Here is a 17,842-nt window from a genome sequence, read left to right on the forward strand (position 1 = left end):
ATTCACGGTTCACCGACGTACAATTTTGTTTATTTAACGTGCACGTAAAACTTCAGTACAACAACTTCCTCGCTGACGTATTACACACGCGATTTCACGTTCATTTGGTCCCGTATTTTCGAGCCAACCTCGGTGCTGCGATATGCATCTCTCTTCTGACACTGAATGTCAAGGTGGCGTTAAAAATGTTGAAAATACGAAGGTAGAAATATTTAGGACACGCATTAATATTAAAGTGCAAAAGGAGTACGCTAGAATTCTTTTCTTGTACTAAACGAGAATTTTTGAAAAAGGTCATTCCACTGCTGGCCGGGATTTCGTAGAATACAGACTAATGACTAATAGCACTGGCAAGATAAAAACGCAATTTATGAACGAGGAAACGAATTCCTCTCACATCGTGAACATCACTCATTGTCAGGGGCATTCTTTATAGATCTTTTCAGTGGATTCCAGGACACCCTTTCCCTTGGACGGGCTAATTTGTACAAAAAATTTCGTCGCAATTAGTCTCTACGAATGATGTTTTTTCGCTCGTTTTGGCCAGAGCTGATAAATAAAACAATGTATCTTCCAAACGAAACCACTAGTTTCTATCTATTTAATAAAAAATGAAGTCTAATCAAAATATTCTACTTAATATCCTATCTCAAAAATCCGTACGATATATTTATGAAAATTTGATTTTATTTACAGTACCATTTCCCTCAACCGAAACGTTACTAAAGCGCTGTTGGAAAGCGTCGCGACGTGTTGTCTCTGTTAAATGGTACTGCAATCGTAATTTGCAACATTTACAGCGGGAGTAACGTTTACCACTGGACAGAAATTCTTGACACGGGTAATGAGCTGGGGGGGCGGGGGGGACGAGGAACATGTGTGTCCGTTTTAGCGCGGCATTTACGGACAGGTGGTCGAAAAAGCTGCGAATCGCTTCGATGCTTCCACACGCTGCATTTTGCCTGTGGAATATGCGAACTCACGGTGCAGTTTATTTGCCAATGATACGCGTAAACGCGACACGAAGGGTCTTTGAGCAATCGTAAACATTCAAACGGTTGGATGAACCGTGGGTGGAGTCATTTTTTGACCTATTTTTTATAAATAATTTGCATCGCTTTTCTGTATTATTGACAAAATTAAAGAGAAGCCGTCAGCTGTCATTTTTTAGAGATAGACAGAATATTGTACGCTTTCGCGAAGGGGCTCATTTCCGAGCTGTCGTTCAAGGAATCGACTATATTTACAACATTTTTCGTCTCGAGAAAAACCGCGATTTTTACACGCGAAGAGACTCGTGATTTATCAAAGAGTGTGTACATAGTCCAGGAAAGCATAATTAAGAGAGAATAAACGATGCCAATTCGTAAGAGGGAACTCATTTTCCCCTGGGAAATAATTTATAACGATCAGTGAGAATTAAGTTGTTCTAATTTGAGAATCAGGAATCCAACTCAGCGTTTTAATTTTACGCTTTTCGATTTTGCAAATTTAATGGCGCCTATTTCCGTGACGAGACTGGTCGGAAGTTTGCGAACATAGTTACGACGGGGTGAAAATATCGACAGAGATGGTCTTGGTGCTCGTCGAGTTGTTCCTAAACTAACCGAAACTTATGTTAACAAAAGACCATGACATGTAGTCTCGAAGATCAGCGCTTATTAATGTTACTAGTGGGATACTATTCTTAAGTAAAAGCTTGACGGAAAAGAGATATTTATATATTTTTTAGAATTACTAAAGATTTTTATGCGTAACTTTTCATTTGTTATTTTGGAAAAAGGTATTTATTTTTGTTAATGTTCCATGCGTTCTTGGATCTTGTGGACCTCAGAAATTTCGAAGATCACCGCGGAAGATTCAAATTTATAATTCCATGCTGACTGGAATGTTCGACACCACAGTTATTGGATGTGGTACCGGTTTATCCAGCAGGAAGTATCCTCGGGGTTAATATCAAATGTGACTTCGCCAAGAATATATCCACGTGCGTCATGCTACAAATTTAGCAAACATCGGCACGAACGTTATCGACGTACATCATTGTCTGTTATCACGATCTCGATCCTCCAATCGTTTTTATTCTTCCTATTTTCTCCAAGTGGGGACAAGGACGTCGAACGCAATAACGAAAGGAATTATTTTTCCTCTCCACCTCGCGTTTCAAATTTCACCGAGAACCCGAGGCAAAGATTTTCTCCGAGGAAAGGGGAGAAATATGTGCTGAGTAATATAATATCGCGAGAAATCAGAAAGTGTTCGAAAATTAAATATAATTAAAATGAACGCAGTCAAAGGAAGGACAGCCACGGAGATAAGAAAACCCGTTAAAAGCACGACAAAGGGGCCAGGCTGAAATAAACCGAGACTCGAAGGGAAGAGTGTGACGAACTATCGTGTGAAAGGGTTAAAAAGGAATCAGAAAATAGGGAAAAGGTAAAGGCGAGAGGAATCGAGGGCAAATAGACGTGTCTTTTACTTTCTTATCCGGCTGGGAGTTCTGCGGCGGAAGACGTAACAGTTTGTTCTTTGCTCTCGACATCTCCACCATTTTTCCTCTCTGGGAATAATTGCTCGATTATGTTTGCAAATCAACGACCATCTCTTCGTGAAAATTAAAAAGGACAGATTCGTTGGATTTAGTAATTAAGATTCTTCGGATTTAATGAATCAGAGAATTGTCTCCTTTAAATAAATTGAAGCAGATTAAAAAACATCTCGAACTGGAGACTCTTCATTTACACTGAAAACTTCTCAGTCATTGCGTGGAATTTGCAAGAAATTCTACAAGTTTATACCATTTTATTTACGATTCGATCATAAATTTACTATGTAGTACTATGTACATATTACTGGCTTAATTCGTACAATTTCAAATATGACTCCATCATTTCGTACCTGGATTCGAGTTGGAATCATCGAATGATAACAAGTTTTGGCGCGCGACGCACTCGCTCTTTCTCTCCCTCTCTAGCGTCCCATCGCAACCACCGCCGGGCTGTTCAGTGTTCAGTGTGATCCACGCGGCCCAACCGCGAGGATGTGCGTTAGGGCAGGTGTACTTCGACCGTGTCTTCACTGGAAACATTACGAACATAAATCACCTTCAATTGATCTTGTGATTGAAGAAGAACGCTGCAGGAATTGAATCATTACGTACTCGCGAATAGTTGGTGCAAATTTAATTTTTGTGACGTTACTTGAATAAAAGAAACAAAAAAAAAAAAAACAAAAATCGAAATCGAGTTTCGAGAATCGCCGAAACTTCAGAATGAATGCGACTGGAAACAATCGTTGCTCTGAACGGGACGATTTATCTTTTGGAAATCGCAGAATTGTGAGTCGTATTTTGTTATGACTTACGAATATTTCAGTATGTGAATTTTGAATTGCTGGGTTATCTATAAAAATATTCGGAGTGCCGATATTCTAAATATTTTGGGGTAGCTGAAATATCAGAAATCGAAAATCCTCGAATTCCATCGTCGTCGGAATAGCGAGCGTTCCGTGCATCAGGAATTTCGATAATCGGATATTCACCTCAAAATTAGTCTCTAAACGAGAAGAGTTTCCAAAAACCGATGGAATTGAACGCCTGAAATTTCCAATGCTGGATGCCCGATTACAAAATGTCGGAAGTTTCTAGTTTCCATTTGTTCAAAACTGAAACACACAGTCTGCTATGCTGAAATTCCAAGCGCTCCAAAATTGCAAATTTCGCGCCAGTCAGGTATTCTCGAACCTCACGAATTCCGAAATTTTTTAGATTAAAATCTATCTAAACAGAATTTTTAAAAATCACTGTGGACAGGTTCCATTGACTGAGGGTACTAGAATTGGGGCACATTTCTTTATAAGAAATATCGAATAAAACTCTGTCTATAGTCATTTCGGTTATCGTAAACATAGTTCAAAACGTGGCGGTCACTGCATCTGCGCGCCACGAAAGCAAAAGAAATCTAAAACCGTCAAAAGAATGGTCAACCTTCTCGAATTTCATGCAGAATATACCTTTAACTCCTTTACTGACATAATCATTCAACATTCATTAGTATACTCTTTTAACCGGACTCCCAAAACTGTTACTACAGTCGTGAAAACAACCTAAATCACTTCCTTCATCTGCTTCTTCAGTCGCCATTAAATTTGCAACAAAACATACTAACGACTCTAAAAAGAAGAAAAGTAATATCTCCTCAGCATCTAGCACGAAGGGGTTAAAGCTTAAACGACCCTACACTGCGTCTCGATAGCACACTATATCCAACACCCCCAATAACGGCCACTCGAGACTTAATAACGTCACTTAACGATCTGATTCGCAGATTCATATCTTTCAGCGGGAACTCGAGCCTCGCGTCGCGGACCTATCGAGAAAGCTAGGTGAATCGATCGTTATTGTGTTTGCTGAATGTTTGGCGACAATTTGAAATTTAAATCGACACCGTACCGTCGCTAAAGCACTTGCAACCTGTCTCCGTGGACATCTTGAAAGCTCCGTCGATCCCGATTGTTTGACTATCGACTATCGGTGATCCCTCGATTCTTCGGCGGTTCCCGTCAGTGAGATTGCGGCCGTCTTATGGTGCTGTGAAACGTGATTGACGTTGTCTGCTCGAACTTGAACGTTGCGGGGGTACCAGGAGATTCCGTGTAGAAGAATTCAGCTGCGACGTAAGAAGATTTAAACAGAGGAGTGGCGAAGTTCCTGACACGGAGGAAGGAGTCGCTAGAAGGATGTGAGTAGAACGTTCGTCGAATGAAATAGAATTAAGGGTTGAAATAGTAATAACAACGTGTTGTCATTATTAAATTTGAAAACAATCAGAGTACATGTTCAACGAAGGGTAAGTTTCACGTCAGAGGTTTCCAAACTTTCTGAGAGCCACCCCCACAAACGAAACAGAATATTTTTACGTTTGAGATTCGTAGATGAAGGATATTCTTATCCTTAAATCTTGAATAATCTGTCAACATTAAAAATTGTACTTTGTGCCCCCCTGAAATTATTCTTTTTCGTTACAACTACCACATTTTCCGTGTCATTTCTCATTGCTCGCGTTCGTCGCGATGACAGAAAAATAATTGAAAAAACAATCAGAGTACCGCGTGTGATCAGCGTCGAATTTCATCGGTATCGCTGTTTCAGTTATTGCATCGCGTCACGTTCTTGTCACGTTCATGTCATTTTGGTTGAACAAATGCCAAAGGGCTAATCAACGTCCAGGTATACGGTTGAAAACGATGTTTGAAGGGCCGAAAAAAACAGCGACGAACGATGAATATTTAACATTTTTCAAGAGGACGACTGTTTGAATGCGTCGTGTGTGTTTGTCGTGTAATTCAATTTCGGACGTCGCTGAAAATTTATTCAGCTTTCGTGCGTATAATTCATACACGTATAATTTGATAAATACGTTCAGCAGACGCGTGCGTGTTAATGTTCGTCGAGTGACAACGAAATTTTGTTCGTTTTTGCGATTATTAATTAAAATTAGTGCCAGAGTGCGCGAGGCGAATCAAAGTTTCATTTACTATTTTTTTTATGACGATTAATGATGGTAGAAAAATTAGGAAACTGGGAGTCTTACTTAAATTTAATTTTGCATTTTTTAAAAAGATTACCTAAAATTATGATTCTAAAGGCTCTCGAGACGAGGAATTCATTGTGACACGAAACACTGTCATTGGCCTTAGTAACCTGATGTGTCATATCTCGTTATCGAGTGGTATTATTTTCCGTGCGAGCCCCGTTAACAAATTACATCCGTATCCCGCTCCCGTCAGTCGATGTCCAATCAAATGAATCCAAGCTTTCCCCCCATCGCACCGGCAGAACGGCCGATGCACTTTGTCCGTGATAACTTCTGCACCACAGACGAATAAAATCCTTATCGAAATAAAGAATGAATTTTCTCATTGATTGTACGTTCAGCTATTATTAGAACGAAACTTTGTTCCACCTTGCAAAAATTAATGATTACGATCCTGTGAGATTTCTGGTTATTCTGGTACCCTCGTCTATTTTTAGATTTTCTGTAATTGTCAATACTTCATAAAGATCTGATTTCTAACGCGGGAGTGTCGAATGCTTCTCTCTTTCGACAGTTAATATTTGAACGCTAAGTAAGCTGAGACATCGCTAGTTCGTCGACTTAATTTATGGGCAGAATCGATAGGTCCCCGATGGGGATACTCAATCTTGGTAGGTCCTATTTGGTTCGGCCAGATTGCTGGATTTCTCACGAATTCTCAACACTGTTCATAGACGAGTCTCAATTTTTCAATTTTGGGGTCGTGGAATTATCTTGACGACTTTAAATCAGTTTTGCAAGATAATCGTCCCAAATGTCGATGCAGATACGATACTCCCATGTTATGTTGAAATAAGAGGACTTTGGAATAGTAGAAACTTTCGATAATAAATAATTCATATAACAGAAGTTTATTAATAACAACTTCACTAAACGCACAATTCTCAAACGACAACTTTTATCGCTGGTAACCTTGGCCTTGGTTACTTGAGGCAGTAAACGATGGGACGTGGGATGTTCGTCGGTTTATGGGAAAGTAATAACCTCACGAATCCGCGTAACAAGATCCATAGTAAGTCAGCTCGGATAACGCGATCCCTTGGTTGTTAGTCCATCGTCTCGTTGCTTTCCCAACTTGCAAATGTCTTCACGGCCTGGAAATGGAAATCTCGTTTGCGAGATGTCGGTCTTCATCGCCTGGCTAATTGCGAGTGTAATTGAACAACGCGCGAGACTGCTGGAGCGTTTCTGGTAAGGGAGTCTCGCACCTGGCTAACGGACCCGACCCACAAGGTGCTTCTTAATTAGAAATCTTCCAGATGAAACGTTTAAAAACGCCCCAACAACCCCCAGCGGGACGGACGATTTAAAAAAAGGCGAGTTTATCGTTGCTCGGGGGCGTGGAAAGTTGACGCAGGGGCAATTATAAGTTGAAAGCTGGGTTTGATAAATATACTGTCGCCAACTTATGGATTGTAGTGCCTTTGGGAAAATATTTATATACAGTTTTTATATACAATTGTTACATGTATTATTGGATTTAAATGTAAAGGGCGATCATTGAACTTTAAACGGGTTCGAAAACGCTTTACTGTAAAAAGAAAGGAAAGAAGATTCCCAATAAATTATTCACTGGTGTTAGAATTATAAATAAATCTCTTCGTTTAAAGAACGAAAGCTTGACGGGGATTGAAAGATGTCACGTGGAAGATACGAAGCATTGTTTGCAACAGGTTAGCAAGAAGTCTCAATCCTTAAACGAATAAGCAATGGAAAACGTATGTCTCCCTCTTAGAAGATAAGTGCTTTCGAATATTTTAATTTCCAGAAAGTGGACGCTCCGTTTCAGTATCGATCCCATCCCAGTATGTGCATCCCCCGTACTCTCCGTGTTGTTATGTTTGCTTGCTTTTGTGTTTACGCGTATATCTATATTTCCGTTTCGAATCCCTAGACCTTCGCGTCTCGGCTATATTTCTTCCTATTTGTATTTTGAAATCTTTAAATCTCCGGACCGCCGCGTTTTCGCTTCCCCTCGTTTCCGTGGAACCGTGTTTATCCTTCCCCGCGTGTTTGTATGCTCCTGTGCATTTCCGTATCGCTATACTTCCAGCTCTGCAAACCTCCGTAATTCCGGAATTCCAATGTTCGCATTTGCAGGTTATTAAATTAACGCGTTTCCCCATTTTTTTTTTTTTCTTACATCGTCGAGTTCTTCGTTCTTCGAGTGTCACGTGTAAACAATTTTTCTACACCTTTGTGATTCATTTTCGCGTCAGCTGAATATAAAAAAAAATATAAAGGGTAAGTTGGCAATGGACGCGAACGAAGCAGGTCGATCGATCACGGTCGAAATACCCCGAAACAGCGTTATCCATCGACAGCAATTTCGATCAGCGGGTCGAACGTCGATCAATCTGCTTAGAAGCACAATTTACCCGCGAAGCAACTCGAGCGGGATTTAAAGCTACTTTCCGCTGGATCTGATCGCATTAATTACTAGGGGATGCAGCGGGGTTACTAATTTACCTAACGAAATGACCGCGCTACGGCGAATTTAGGGGAGCGTTCTCTGGACCAACGCGAGCCACGGTCGACCATGAAAATTTCTGCCAGGGATAAATATTCTAACGGCCATTCGAGTGACTTATAGGTCCCATAGTTAATTCAACGTTTCAAAAACGAGATTCCTCGCCCAGGAATAAATGGTTGAAGGGTTTACGAGCTAGAAGAACAAACAGTCTGCGTGAAATTACCTACGGCGCGCAGCGCACCATCAGATGGAAGAAGTTTCGCATTCGAAATAAGACGCTTTTAATTAGGCGGTACTGATTAGCAGTAACTAAAAGTGCAAATTCGAACTCGGTGAAATGAATGGAGAGCTCTACCTTCCAACTTCTTGGCCCGTTCCAGGAAAAGGTCAAAGGATTTTTCATTTGCACGGAGAAGAAAGGCGCGGGAATTGATGCTGACCATTCCAGCACGAGGAACTTGGAACCCTTTGTTATGTCCACAGGAAATAATTGAGAACCGCGATGAGAACGGATATAAGTGCCTGGTATTGCCTCCGAGTTATACCTTTGGTCCAGCGAAGCAATTTTAACAATCCTATTGGCCACTTTATGCCGAGGATCACGGAAGCATTCGAACACTTTCGAGCGAAACGCTATCTATTTCTGTCGAATCATTGTTGGATCGCTTGTATTGGTATAACAATTGGATACGGAGCGTGGAAAGATCGCCTTGAATCGGTACATATTGTAAAAATAACAACGTGATCGAATTCCAGAATCCCAAGAACTCCCAACTTAATTTTCTAAAGCATGAATCACGTGGTTCCTGAAAATTCGAAGCACGGACGTGCATTTCCTCGAGCCAGGAATGCGACTGTAAGTCGAATTTGCGTGGAATCGTCGTTGCGTGTTTCTCAGATTCTATGTCCTTTTGTACGCCATCCGTAACAGGGGAATCTGAACAATTAAACGGAGTCCAGTTTGAAATTAATATGAACTGCGACGATACACTCTCATTAGGCTTCTTTGACGACGAACAAACAAATTCTGGCCTAGAGTCATCTTTACCAGAAACAATGGACTGCGACTTGAGAACAATGGTTGGTCATCTGTGGACTAAAGAGTAAGGAAACAAAGGCCAGCTTGAAGAAGCTTCTAGATGCAAGTAGAGCATCAAGAAGTATGGAATTAGTAGACTGGTTGTTTAATCTATGTTTGCCCGTCTTTTTCTCCATGTCCTCAAAGGATGCCGTGGGATGAAATATAAACAAGGACGGAACCGAGGACGTGTAGGAAGGATGCTCGATATTGCGCGATGCATCTTTTACGAGGAGATTTCAATGTACAGATTTCCGCGAGATCCTCGGTATTCGAGATATAATCGAGGCGTTCGCTGTTGGAAGAGTATCTGGCAAACACTGGATACGAGATTAAGTTTCAACGGAGTCTGTGGCGATGAAATTGAATTGATGATCAGGAATGAAGCAGCTCAGGGTATTCGAAGAAATTAATAATTTAAACATTCCAAGGATATTTGAATATTGCGTGAATATCATTAGTCGAATATTATTCGGATATGAATATTTGAAAAAATTGGTCAATAATGTGCATGTAGCAACGGTGGCGTTTTTAAAATTGAGCAGCCACGATGCTTGACTCGCACCGCAGAAAAGCAAACCGTGTCGGTTAGTAACAATCCGAAACAAGTGAACTTTCCGCGAAATGAGAAAACTTCGCAGAGATTTGCTGATTGAATTAGGAGAATTTCGAAGAGCGACGTTCGCGCGAAATTCCGTCTCGAATGAACCGTAGAACCATGAAATGAGTAACTTTATCACAACAAAGAGGGCGATGTCGCGGATATCTAGCAGATATTCGATCATTGCAGAATTTAGAAAAATTACGAGACACTCGATAGTATCCTGTAGCAAAGAATAAAAATGATTCAATTTTTATTAATACCTACGTTGACTTTCGAGTAAATTTTACATTTTTAATTCTTGGAGTAACTTAACCGATTCGCTTCGTAAATTATTGAAACCATCTCTCACAAAAGATCTCAAATCGTTCTGGCAATGTTATTCCCTGCTAGCGAATATTTGCTTCTAAAGTTTTTCATCGAATAAACGCGTTCGCAAAGTTTGGAATCTTCGGTACGGGGCAATATCGTAAATTAAATTCGAATTTCCGTCGTTAAAGAAACTGATAAGCATCCGCGGTCGGCGGGGTAAACAGTTCCCAACTTCATCAAAAGCTACAGAAGCCGTAGTGTCTCTATTAACTCCAGGATATTGCGCTCACAATGAATCAACCCTCAAACTCTGTCGCGTAACTGGATTGGAATTAACTCGCGTTGTAACAGTCGCTTGTCATAATCGGCAACAATCACGTTCGACGTAATAAGAGCGTAAAGGATGAACGCGTCCTTGACAAACGATTTTTCACCTATAGTCGAGCACTGGAACACTTATGCCTTGAATTCAAATACGAATTGTAGAATAGAACCAATAATAGCACCCAGAATTTTTTCCCTTCAAAGTGACAATTTTCATAAAGCATCATATTGTGGCGTCAATTGGACCATTGGTGGTGCATGGATTTTAATATTACAGTCTGGACATGACGTAGTGCGATGCAGGGGCCATAAATACGACCTTTGGGGAAGCAATAATATTTCACGTGATTCATACACGTTTGAAACGCGTCCCATGGCGTGAATCGGTGTCGATACTTGGCCAAAGTTTCTCACAAACGCAACGAGGACCCAGTTTCGCGGGAAAAAGTTTCAAACCAGCCTCTTGTAATTGATGCACGCCCTTTCCTTGGGAATTTTACGAAAATCGTGGCACGCTGAAAGGGGATTTTCCGAGCGGAAGGAAAATCTATCAGGCTTTGGTGAAAAATTGATCACGAACTGGGATCGTGATTCTCCTCCCACGGTTAACCCGTCGGCTAAAAATTGAAACATGCTTGCTCCTGTGGGATCCAGCCGACCTCGGACGTAACTTACGTAAACAGGACCAACGCACATCCTTTTTCTTCTTACACTATGACATTTTTCTTAAGAATCTATAGTTTGAAATTCTTTGGATACGATCGAACACTCGAAAGAGTCTTTGAGAAAGATGGGGTGGTAACGCCTGGGATATACACGTTTATTTTTCTCTGCAAGGTCGCTTCAATCGCGTAAACATGGAGGCCAGTGCCATTTTGCTTGCCAACTTTCCAACCAGAGGAGAAGAAGATGTTCAACGTGTCACCTCTGGAGGGATCACTATTAGGGATGGCAACGACTTTGTTTCGGTTATAAGATATAAAAATTACAAGTGGAGAAATTTTGTTAATATTACTATGTGTCTGCTGTATCTTAGTGCTGAGAAAATTGTTGTCGACATCCCTGATATTTGTCGCGTAGCCTTTGACATCTCAGAAAAGGCAAACGAAAGGGAAAACAATATTTTCCTGGCATATCCAGGAAAACTTTAGCGAAATCCATAAATGGGACGGCTTATCGCGGCTGTCACTGTGTTTTATCCGCGTCTATGATTTATCGAGCGAATTCGGTCAGATACGTATCGGTGTCGCCTTAAGCTCGCTTTATTACTGATCGATGCAATATTATTATAGCCTGGATTCTTGGCCACGACGCCACTTGAATAAAATATAAGCGACGGAACGTAGAAAACATCCCCGAAGGTTCCTCGACTTTGTTATTTCCACGTTGGGATCAGCATCGATTCCTGAAATGCTTTCGGTGATTTATAATCCTCGATAAATATTCCATCTGTGACATCAAAGACCACAGGGCTCCTTCCCCATAAAATGGCGAGAAACCGAAAGTAATCGATGGATTATGCATGCCTTTTCCTTCCTTGTAATACTCGTTCGAGGAAATTCTCTTTACGCGGTGGATTGATCATAAATTCTCTGAAACTAGGTAACATTGTCTCAGATCAAGAATCATGAATTTTTATATTTAGTGTATAGAATGGTTAACACTAAACCTACCACGGCCAATTAAATAACCATTTTCAAATTTTTGGATACAGTTCTTATTTATACGAATGTTATAAAGAGGTAAATCGGTATACTTTGTTTAGATTAAAAACCATTCCACTTTTCGCCAAAGATGAATCCCGACGCTCACGTTTCCTCTGGGAGCCGCCATTCGAGTTTCCCGTCGAAACTACCCCTATCCAATTATCCTCTCCAGCCGAATATTCTTTTTTTTTTTGCCAATTCCGCGGGTATACCTGATCCACTAGTTCCCGAGACCCTAACCGGGGAACCGGTTCGACTAATAATTTCAGGGGGGCAATAAATCGATTCCTTCGGGGAGAAGTTGAACCTGTCATCGTTTGTTCCAGATGGAGGAGAGGGCCGAATAATACACCCCTGAACGCGAGTAGCGCAGCCAGTCGTAAAGTCGGACCTGAAGAATCCATAAACCGCTCCGGGAAACGGGGATCGCCGTTGAATAAACGCACCACCCCCCTCCCGCGGGGTCGTGATCGTGTATCCTGTCCCTAACCCGCTCGGTTCTCTGCTCAGAGGTCAATTTGAAAGCGATGCAAGGAACGAGGCGCCTTTTACGAGGCAGCGTGCGCCGCCTAACAGAAGGGGGCTTCGACCATCCACATCGTGTTTGCGTTACGAAGTTGGAAAGGTAAGACAGGGGTAGGAATTCTCAGCTCTGTGTTAGGGATGACGTGGTAGCATTGGTAACATCGATGAAGCTTGAGACTCGGATAGATTTGGATAGACAGCTGCTTCTTGCGGATATTCTCGAAATGAAAAACTGTGTGAACTTGTGGGCCTCCACTGACGATGCTTTCAATTGATTCCTAAGACTTAGATTGCTTTCGAATTGCTTGCTTTAAAACTGTCGAGTTATGACATTCAATATTTCATATATAGCAACAGAAGCCTGTAATCTATCCTCCTGCAAACTTAGATTAACACCAGAGGAGGCCAAGTCGAGCCTCCTCCTTGGTCTCGAGCCTCACTAAACCAACCTGCAACAACTAACTGCTTTTCTTCCAGGACTGGTCTCCCATGCCATCAACACGACTCGTCCCGTGGCCTGGTGCGCTCCTGAATCCGCCTGGCTAACCGTCTTCGATCTACTATGCGGAGGGAGGGACAAAGTCGAGGCTCGGTATCCGTGGAAACGAACAGGCACGTGGAGAAAGTGCCCTGGCGTCGAGGATGCCTCGACGCTGGTGAACGATCGTCCTCCGATGGAGTCCAGGTGAAAGTGTGCTGATGTAGCTCCGCAAGGGTGGAACTCGAAGGACACCATGGACGGGAACTTGACCGCCTGGACGAACAATCTGACGGCGATGCTCCACCAGGTGCCCTGCAACGACAGCTTCTTGGGCTGCGTGGACGAGTGCGGGGCTGGTCTGTTGGGGTTCGATCACCTCTGCGCGACGGACAAGGGCACCTTCACCTCGTCGATGACGCTGCTCTGCAGACCTTGCGACTACTCTTGCGACGTGAACGTGTCACTGGTTCTCAGCGGGTTGGAAAGCGTGGAGGGTGTCTTCCTCTCGAGGATACCGAGGTTCAGGGAGTGCAACGAGACGGCGTTCGAGAACGAGGTGAGGATTTCACAGATACCAAGGATTCCTAGGATTCGTAGCGTTCTCGGAACTCTTAGGATTCTTGGCATTCTCAATATAGGGAGCTGAGGATGTTTGCTTCGAAGGTTTCGAAGCACATGTAACTTCACCGCATGCAGACCACTTCTACGTTTTTCTCAATTTCTTAAAATTAATAAGTTTCTGATAATCGTAGTATTAACTCATCTGGAGGTATAGAACTATGAGAAGCTAATTGAAAGTTCCTCTTTGATCCTCACTTCTCCTCAAGATGAATCCAGTTACGCAAAGCTGATGAAACTCCCCCGCGAATTAAAAGCACGTAAAATGACGTAAGTCGGTCGAAACGCGATTAACTCGGTTTCGAGACAGCTTGAATTCACCCCGTCCTTTTTCTTGAAGTATTCTCTGCGGACTCTTTATCTCCCCAGAAAGACGCGTAACAACGTTTGCAAGTTGCGAATCCGTTTAACTCGGACGATTAACATTCGCAAGCGAAGTTCCTTGACGTTTTCGGAAAGTTCCGCGGCTCTGCTTGGAACGTCTGGACTGTTTCGAGCGTTCGGTCGCCGCAGAAATGAAAATTCATTAACCCAAACGCGATGCACTTCCCTCCTACCCTCGGCCAGGGAATTGCGTTAATTAACGCGAGCTCGAGATTCGTTTCCCGGTCGTCCGAGACGTGGGACGGCCTGAGAAAAATGCTCGTCTTCTATCGAACATAATTACGTCCTTGAAGCTCTCCTGCCTCGTCTCATTGGATATAAATTGTGCAGTTGTTCTTTACCAAACTATTGCATTTTTAATTTTATTTCAGTTGCGATTCCTTTTACTTAATCTACTCTTCGAGATATTTAGCCCATTGATGTTCATTCAGAAAACATGCACCGCATTGTCATATTTAGAAAACACGGGGTTTGTTTGACTTTTTAGTTGAAACACGCAAATTTTACAACAGCGGTACTCGTGGTCTGAATATACGTTCGGGACCAGCTGTTGCACACACTAGAGACCATTTTAATGAATAAAATTACGTAAGTTTGGAAATACATTGTTGTGCCATAATTACTCGCGGTTTTATTCAATTAGCGAGACAACAGTTTCAACTGCAAATTTTTATGTGTATTTTATATGATTACGAATAGTATTCTAATTCAGGAGCATTGCCCCAATTTTGCTATCTTTTTGATCCTTTATCCTTCCTTTGAAAAAAGAAACCAAAACGTTCCCGTGGTATCTGATCGCCAACTTTTTTTTAACTAGCGGTAGAAGGTACCAGGGCTATTCGTAACGTTAGAAACGAGGAAAAATTCGATTGAATATTCAGCACGTTGGCGAAGGTCCTCGCAAGTATAAATTGTACACTCGTTTGCGTCAGCAAGGTCTGGATGAAATCTCCCCTCGACCTCGTTGCGTTCGCAGATCCTGGAATGCACGCCAGCGGAGAATACGACTACGGTGGATCTCGCGGTGTCCTGCTCGCACAGAGCGAAATTAAGTTCGTCGACTAGGAGCCGCCGTTTCGAATGGAGCTTCCTCTTCGTGGCGGTGTTCATCGTGGCGGGTGGCCTGGGCAATATACTGGTCTGCCTGGCCGTGGGTCTCGACAGGAGGCTGCACAACGTCACGAATTACTTTCTTCTGTCGCTCGCCGTCGCCGACCTTCTCGTCAGTCTCTTCGTGATGCCCCTGGGAGCGATACAAGGATTCCTCGGTGAGTCTTCAAGAAGCAATGCTAGTGAAACGTACAATATCTTATCGATATTAACTACGAAGGACCAGATACCTTCTTCCTTGCGACAACTACTTTCTAGACAAAGCTAGATTCTATTAATGCACCAAAATGATAGGTATTCCCCCAAATAGGAGAAGCTGCAAGGCTAGAGAAACGTCGAATATCTTGTTAATATTAACTACGAAAAACCAACCAGTGAAAGCCTCAAATACCTTCTTTCTTACGACAACTATTTTCTAAACAAACCTATAAACTCTATTAATACTTCAAGACGTCTATTTCCCAAAATCACGTACGCCAGATTTAAAACAAAAACAACCCCAGTCGAAATTTTGTCCAGCTTTGCTGCAGAGTCGAACCGAATCATCCGATTAACCCAATAATTTATACCATCCCCTTCGCTACGAACGTTCGAAAGCCTAAAATCGTCCGTGACTGCGCCATTCCCTCGCCATTTCATCCCCTTGCGTGCAACAGAATCCGTAGCCGCAGACACCGATGGTTTGGAGCGACGCCAGCGCGCCGAAAACTAAAGAAAAGCGATCGGTCGATGAAATTGAACTAATTAGAGGGATTTGGCAATGTTTCGCGACAACGTGCTGACCCTGTCAACCTCAAAAAAAAACCGCCAATCAGCGGTTGCTTTAATTCAAAGTGCCTCTGCTGGTTCCCAAGAAAAAAGGGAAGCAATTCGTTTGCCAGTTTGAAATATGACCAAAACTGCTCTGCCAGGACTCGCTTCTTGGAACTCGTCCAGGATCATGGATCCTCGAATGTTCGGTTATATTCATCAGCTGTCGAATTTCTTAATAGCTGCTATTTTTCATTGTACCTCGAATACTTTACCAGTTCCTCTATAGATGTTATTAAAGTTTAATTGGAAATTTGATGTGGGAGAATGATTCCCTTCTTCAAACATCCGAATAATCGGCGTTCTAAACCGTGCACGTTAGCGGGATTTATTTCCCATCGAACGCTAGATGTACAGGAAATTTTTAAGGATTTCCGACTTCATTTCTCCGATGTTCGGAATTCAAATTTCAGACATGGAAGGAGAAGCTTGAAGCGAGTTGGACGTAATTGCACAGTTTGAGTAGAGGAATGCGCTCAAGTTGGCCGAACTCGAGAAGTATTCTCTGAGTTTTACCTGAGCGAACCACGGTTGGTTCAAGCTTCCAAATTTTTTTCTTCAACTGCTTAAAAGTTTGGCTCGACCTACACGATGACCCAGAGGGAACTTCGTTGAAGGCAAATTAGACAGCGACAAAGCCGATAACTCGAACCACCGATGAGGAAACGGACTGGAAAACTTCCCCAAGAAATCCAATGCGCCAGCCGGAGTTTCTGAATTTTCTCCCTTGAGAGCGATCGATCCTAAACGACGCATCTGTCTTAATTCGCGTGCCGTAAAATCGAGAGTGGGCAAATTCGAGTCACTTGAAGTTCCTTCTGTGAAAATGACTGCGAAACGAAAAACTGAGAGGTTCGTCATAAGAGAATTAAAAAAATTAATATATTAGTTTCCACTTTATTCTTTCCGTTGATTCTACTTATTGTCAGCTTGAATCGCCAAGAATAACTGTTTATCGATTGAATATTTTCGAGTGAATTATTTTTGTCGTTCTGTGAAAGAATTCACTCCTATTGTTACAATTCGATCACAATGAATGCGCGGCTCCGTCCATAGGCAACATTAAAAACGCGAGAATCAATATTTATTTTACTCGTTACCACCTCCTACGCAGAAACGACATCTTAGTCTTTCCTTTCTTCGCTCAATCAAACAAGAGGAGGATCGATACGGTTGGGAAGGGGCCGAGGAATCCTTTTTGGGACACTTAGGGTCGATTTAAAACAACATGGTTTCAAGTTAAATATTATTCGACGCACTGCTCGACTGTCTCGAGGACAAACGGTTTCAGGACTCTTGTTTATTGGAACGTTCTTCGTCAGCTTTGTATTATAGCCACTTTCAGACCTGTACATGTTAGTATTTAATTAAATTAACATATGCAAAGAGCTTACTAAACTTAATATATATAAAAATTATGATTGAAAACAGAGAAGAACCTTCATTAATTATATCGAGTGCAGTATGTATAGGTCTGAGGATGGAAAAACGGAGATGATGTTGATAGCTAGTTCGAGCCCGTAAACTTATTATCTTTTAATTTCATCGAGGTGTTATCGTCCACTTAGTCCTCGAAGTGTGTATTGTTATTTAACTGAAGATCGACTGTCCTCGTTTAAGGTAATCCTTCAAAAGGAAGACTCCCTTTGATGACACTTGATCTCTCGAAAGGGCCGAATCTCTATCCTTTCGACGAAGTTTTTATCTTGGAGGATTTTTACATTCTCTCAAGTAGTTCTAAGATCGAAAAAGTAGTTCAATTGCTCCAGGTGCTCGATCCCATAGAATACGAGAGGACATTTCTTTGGAGCGTCCTTTAAAAGTGA

The 17,842-nt window shown here is 42.0% G+C and overlaps 1 protein-coding gene across 3 annotated transcripts in view; it reads left to right on the top strand.

The window, feature by feature from the left end:
* The first annotated feature begins 3,003 nt into the window (after positions 1-3,003).
* Positions 3,004-17,842, top strand: part of LOC128874101 (alpha-1D adrenergic receptor) — a 44,657-nt gene continuing 29,818 nt past the window's right edge. For 2 of the 3 annotated variants that reach the window (XM_054118430.1, XM_054118432.1), the window contains exons 1-4: positions 4,600-4,739; positions 12,415-12,713; positions 13,091-13,650; positions 15,073-15,364. In XM_054118430.1, coding sequence (XP_053974405.1) covers positions 13,348-13,650; positions 15,073-15,364 — 595 coding nt within the window. In that variant the 5' untranslated portion in view covers positions 4,600-4,739; positions 12,415-12,713; positions 13,091-13,347. Of the gene's footprint in view, positions 3,338-4,599; positions 4,740-12,414; positions 12,714-13,090; positions 13,651-15,072; positions 15,365-17,842 lie in introns of those variants that run through there. The other variant, XM_054118431.1, reaches the window with a different exon arrangement.

Source organism: Hylaeus volcanicus, chromosome 3, assembly GCF_026283585.1.
Source record: "Hylaeus volcanicus isolate JK05 chromosome 3, UHH_iyHylVolc1.0_haploid, whole genome shotgun sequence".
Classification (NCBI taxonomy): domain Eukaryota; kingdom Metazoa; phylum Arthropoda; class Insecta; order Hymenoptera; family Colletidae; genus Hylaeus; species Hylaeus volcanicus.